Below are 6,000 nucleotides of genomic sequence, written 5' to 3' on the forward strand. Positions count from 1 at the left end.
GTACTGGTCGTGTAGGATATAGAAAGTAGGTGATGGAGGGAGGTGGGGGGTGTCAACCATGTCCTGGCATTTCCGCGTTCAGGTAGTGGGAAGAGATAAGAATTGTTATGTAAGAGGGGCGGGGCTACTGCGTGCTTGTGAAAGTGCGGGTCTGGTGTTGAGAACAGGCCCGATCTAAGTCCTGTTAGGAAAGATGACTTACCTAGTGTTACTGTACTATCCTCGGCTTTTGGGTACCGTAAACTGTGGATATAAGTAAATAATTCTGACCATCTCCAGAGTGGCTTATAGTGGAGGATTCCCTATACTAGGACAAATGTCCTATAATTGGCTAGTTAACTAAAAATGAATTCTAGTATATTTTATGATTACTAGGCCGTTACCATATTACAGTAGTATTTGAAGCGTTTTATTTGGTTACTTTATTAGTATTCATTCAACTATGTGAACCGATATTCTCGAAATTGGATTTAGTTGTATAAAGGAAGAGACTTGAATCTTAGTAATCTCGGGATATTAAGTACTTTGTAAGTATAAACAAATTTGACCGGTGGTTTGAGTCACTTGAACTGGAGGATTCCTTGTATAAGGTATTAGTTACACGGGAAGACCATGGGTATTGGTCCACAGCCCGACCGTGGGCCCAGCCAGGGAAGTCCCGCCCGTGGTGAGGGGTAAAGTCAGTCTCAAACCGAGCCGAATCAATTCTAGTTACTGGGATCCATCCCAGTTGCTTTGACAAAGGAATGATTGTTGCCCAGATTCTCATACTTTTTTGCATGCTAATCATCGGATAATGGCGCATTCATTGACTGATAAAGACTAATTTCGACGTAAATTATGTCAGCGGTTAGATAGACTTCGGAATAAATCTTGAAGCCTGTTTTGTAATTCTACGGACAAGATCTACCCTCGCTCATTACAGGATGCTCAAGGGGACTTGGGAGTTTCAATGAGGTAGGTATTATATTCTATCAGTTAGATTGAGTTAACTAGGTAAGCAGTCTACCACAACTCTCTTTACTTGAGATTAGTAACGCCGATCAATCGCTTCTTATTTTAACTAGTAATATCTCGGAAGCCTTGAAGCACACAAGGGAGGATGGACTGGGTTATATAAGGTTGAGATCTCTGCAAGGGGATATTACTGAGCAAAGCCTGATGAAGAATTAATCGAACCCAGATGACAAATTTGATAGTGTCATTAGTTCTTCAGACCTTTGGAGTGCGGCTTACAGTGAGGCAGTGGTAAATCTTTGAGATGAAATAGATATTGTTATTTTGGAAGGGAGAAGTGTCATGCAGCTATTTATAGAGCTGGAATAATTAGAGCGGGAAGTGGCTCATGAATCTGCTTTTGACAGAGGGGTGAAATGGTTGCGGTTCTTACAGGTATCTCTTGAGAGATTTAAGTTATTACTGGATTTGGTGACTCCTCTAGCAAATATTGAACCAACGGCAATAACAGTCGTTGGTTTGATTAAAAGTGTGATTGTGGTAAACTGTTATATATACATACCCGCCCCAGTGGAGATGATTTTCCGTGTTGATACAGATACAGATTGCTATAAGTTTTGTGACTGCTGATTTGGACTTTGTAAGGCAGATTACGGATATGCTGGAGAAACTCTCTTATATTGATGACTGTGACACGCTCGGCCAGAAAGCTGATAGAAAAGATATCTATAAGGTATTATTATTGTTATTTTATATGAAATCTATCTAACCCGTTCAGGTACTTGTCATGGTGTACCAAAAGCTGCTTGAGTTTTATAAAGTTGCTTATGAAATGCTGAGCTGGAAAGGGATAAAGTTGATAATTAAAATGGTCCTAGAGACTGATTGCTTTCTGAATATTGTCTAAGAATTTCTGAAGTACTCTGATATCCTCCGGAACCTTATACAGAAAGTAACATGGGAAATTGTGGAGGATATTAAAGTAATGCTTTATGACCATGAGAGTAAGTTATGTAATTAGACTTGTCGAGTAGGTGCTTATCAGACTAAAGTCTTTAAGTGGTTAGGGAGCGGCCAGATGAGCTATTAAAGCCAGTATTATGCTTATCTTCAAGACCTCCGAGCTGATGCAGCTTGTGAATAATTGCTTGAAAATCCTAACTTCATTAATTGGTATGCGGTATCTGACACTAAGTGACTGGTTATTCTTGGTGATATGGGATGTGGAAAGACTGTTGCTATGTTATATCTTGTGGACATGATGAGAGAGAAAATTAGGTGTTGTCTGTCCGAGCCTAAGATATGTTATTACTACTGCCGGGATGATAAGACAGGGAGGGCTACCCATATAGTTTTGGTACTGATTCTATCGCTTCTGGAGCAGCTCCCAGGCTTGAAAAGGTCTTTTTTTGAGTGGTATAAAGAGGCTCAGGCTTCTGGAACATTCGGCCCAGTAATAAGTCTTAAGATATTGGGGGAATATATGGAAAGACTGCTCGAAATGACTGATTGTCCTGTTTTCTTCGTGATTGATAGTCTGGATGAGTGTGATTGGATATCTTGAGGCAGCTTTCTGTATTTACTGGAAAAGTTATCGGGAAAGGTCTTATCTCTGAGAATTTTGCTTTTTAGTTGTCCTGAATAGGAGATATTGGAGCAGCTGGGTGATACAGCTGTTATAGAGCTGGATGTAAATGTTGAGAGAGATATGGTTGTGGTTGAAAAACTGGTTTAAGACTAGTTCTTATATTTATTGATGGATGTCAAGGCACTCGTCCAAGAAAGATTGTCTTATTCAGCGCGAGGGAGCGCTATATGGATGAAGATGATAGTCGAACTTATTAAAGTTTGCAGAATTAGAGCGATTGATCCTATGCAATGGTTCTTGGAGAATATGCTATTATTAAGGCGGCTTTCAGATCTCTATGAAATGTTATTTTTCTGTTGTATTTCTGATGAACCTGAGAATCAAGAGCTTGTAAGTATGGCATTAAAGCTTCTTGCTGTTGCTTATAGATCTCTTAGCTTGCTGGAATTAGTATGGGCTGCAATACTGGGCTTAGCTCATGTTATTATAATAGATGCTCTTGCAAGTCTGGTAGATTATGAAAGAATTATGAGTCTAATTCATCCATTTATTGCTCGCGTTGATATGAGTGATGTGAAGAGATGCCAAGTCCGACTTGTACACCAGTTAGTGAAGGAGTTTATATTAGAGAAATGGTTCTTTAATCTATCTTCTGTACAAGGCATATTTTTAACAGGATCTGATCAACTGATCTCAACCCGGTGCCTTAGGACTCTGAATGCATTTATGCTGGATATATATATTAGGTATCTTCTCTTGGATGATATTGGTAATAGAGATCTTTTTTCTCAGGAGTAAATGGTAATCGCAGAATTGCCCCAAGATGATAATCTGTTTGAGGATAATGAAGAGCCAGCTGACTATAATTTCTACTGCAGCTGGGAAACTTGGGAAGAGAATATGATTTGCTATGATCTGACTGAGCGTGGTTTTGGTGAGTTATTTGTATATGCTTCATGCTACTGGCTGGAGTATTTCGGAGCCACCTCCGATGAAGGCCTCCTGATCTTAGTAAGTATAGAAGATGTATGCTAAGCAGGCTTCCTTTAATTCTGTAACTGGATCCAACAGAACTGTCGCCCAGATTGTGTGATTTTGCCTAGGTTTGAGTTTGAAAGCAGTTTTTATGATTCTCTCAGCATCACATCCCTATACGGTTCAGAAACCATGCTATGTGTTGTACTTGAGAACTTGGATTATGGTAATGGCAAATTTCTGCAGGACCCAGCTATGCGGGCTGCTGACCAAATTCTCCGGTGGGGAGAGATAGCAAGGCTCAGAATACTGTTTTTTGATAATAGGTTGGGCCAACAGCTACAGAATCCTGAATTTTTTTGGCTTGTTATATGAAGATGGGGTGACCGCCCTCCAAGGTGCCAAGATTGGGAACCTGTATTTGATCTTGTTAAGTATATGCCAGATAAATCGGACCAGGGAGAATGGCGCAATGAGCTCTTATGGATGGCTGTTGATGCAAACTGTACGCCCCTGATAAAGCGGTTGGACAGATCTAGCCACGGCACGGATCACTGATATTCTCGTCCGGCCAAATCCATTTCTCTGCAGAGCGCCCTCCGCACCTATAGCCGTTTCCAATTATTAATTATGGCGAATCTATTTAGGCAGTCGTACAGATTTTGCAGAGACTGGCTTTACCACCTATTCTCTTTTAGACTTCCCAGACCCTTGTGCCGAAACACAGATACCCCATGGTTACAGGGATCTGCGGCCTATCCAAAGCTTGAGTGGATAGCTCTGATTAGTGTCTAACCGTAGGAGGGATGGTGTCCGTCAGCACGAGGGTTCGGGAAAGTCTGTATACCATCAACACTCAATCGGCAAAGATAATAGAAGAGAAATGTTCGCAGGCTTTCCTCGGCGCACTTTCCTTAGACTAGTAAGATATTAATATAGTCTTAGAAGAGCAAAGTCATACTAATACTCAGGCTGTGGAGTATGTTTTCATATTGAATATATATTATATATTGAAGTATATACTATAGAAGAAGAATATATGTATTATGGTTTTGTAAAATATATACCAGGCCTAAATTATTAAATCACAGGAGTAGATACTCTAATACTCTGAAGTAACTGTACTTCTCTCAGTAAAATCTGTGTACTTTGAAATTTCAGTCCTGATTTAGTATTTCTGTCGTCTTTCCATCTCATTGTTACTTTGGATTGAATAATTGCTAATATAGTAAATATTGCAGTGTCAGATATCCTGTTGTAATCTATCTCGAGTATTCTAACCAAATCATAGCCAAGGCCCCAGCACTGCTGGAGCTTCACACCAAACGCGCCGAATTACCGGCCTAATTCTTGGAAGTCTTTCTGAATAGTGTGATTATACTAGCTAAGATAATTCGGGAGTAACTGTCGGCACAGGAGATCCGGGATAAATTAAACAGCTTGCGGCTGATTGTAGAGGATATTATCTATATCAGAAATGTAGTTAATAATATTACTCTTATCTGATCTCAGAGTGAAGCGACGGATGCTTGTCTATTAGATGGTATCTGGGAAGGAATAAAAAATCTTTAAATAATAATAAAAGTTAAGAAGCTAAGCCATAAGGCACAGGGTCACGTGCTAATAGTAGTTGCCGAACTCAAGATGTGGGCTAGTGTGTCAGGGACACTGATAAGCCTGGTGAACATAAAGTTCTGCTACATGAAGTTATGTGATTTGGCTAATGAATAAGTCACTTGTATAGAATAGATGGAGAGAGATATTGGAGAGCTTCTTTAGCCAGCTTTAAATTTTATACTAAAACATATTTTTTTTCCGAAAAAGTTAAGATCATGAATAAAGAAACAGTAAGTGGTTTCTGGTTACTCTCAACCCGCAACTTATACATCCAAGGCGTAGTCCTTCCTGTTAACTTACGTGATATATTCGGAGGAAATGCCATGTCAGCTTCATAATTCAAAGCAGAGTATTTGAGTATGATATATTGGGGTTCAAAGGGCAAAAGTAAATATTCAGGTGAAGAGAACTGAACAGGGTGAAGAGAAAGCAGCCAGGGCGTTAAACCCAACAAATCACAAAAAAAAGATAGAAAAACATACAACAGAAGGGATTCGCTGGTGGTCACCCACCCAACTACTAACCTCCCGGCGTGTGGCTTAAGTACGGCTGAGCGGACGGGAAGCCCTGTTTTCCACACCCTGTGGTCGTATGTACTCTCTCTTTCATTGGAAAGGTTTATATAGTGCAATTCGATGCTACACAAGAAGAGCACAATGAGAAGTTACAACCACCATCCACTGTCTTTTATTTGCGTGGGGGTGAAGCCCCATCAGTCAAGGAAGGAATGCGGAAATTTGGCACGGATGCTAGCATAGCAGTACCTCAAAACCCCTGATCTTACACGAACATAAGCGGGTATCAAACTGCGTATGCTAAATCTCAAGCAACACATTTCGGACGAACAACTGACTCGGGGCGTA

The 6,000-nt window shown here is 40.3% G+C and overlaps 1 protein-coding gene across 1 annotated transcript in view; it reads left to right on the forward strand.

The window, feature by feature from the left end:
- Positions 1–3,343: 3,343 nt before the first annotated feature.
- BO87DRAFT_455450 (putative NGG1 interacting factor Nif3) overlaps positions 3,344–6,000 on the forward strand; it is a gene marked incomplete at its 5' end in the record, with an annotated part of 3,793 nt that continues 1,136 nt past the window's right edge. Inside the window, one exon of the mRNA XM_025628644.1 lies at positions 3,344–3,479. Within this exon, the coding sequence (XP_025484214.1) occupies positions 3,344–3,479 (136 nt within the window). The remainder of the gene's footprint in view (positions 3,480–6,000) is intronic.

Source organism: Aspergillus neoniger (genome assembly GCF_003184625.1).
Source record: "Aspergillus neoniger CBS 115656 unplaced genomic scaffold BO87scaffold_3, whole genome shotgun sequence".
In the NCBI taxonomy this organism is placed as follows: Eukaryota; Fungi; Ascomycota; class Eurotiomycetes; order Eurotiales; family Aspergillaceae; genus Aspergillus; species Aspergillus neoniger.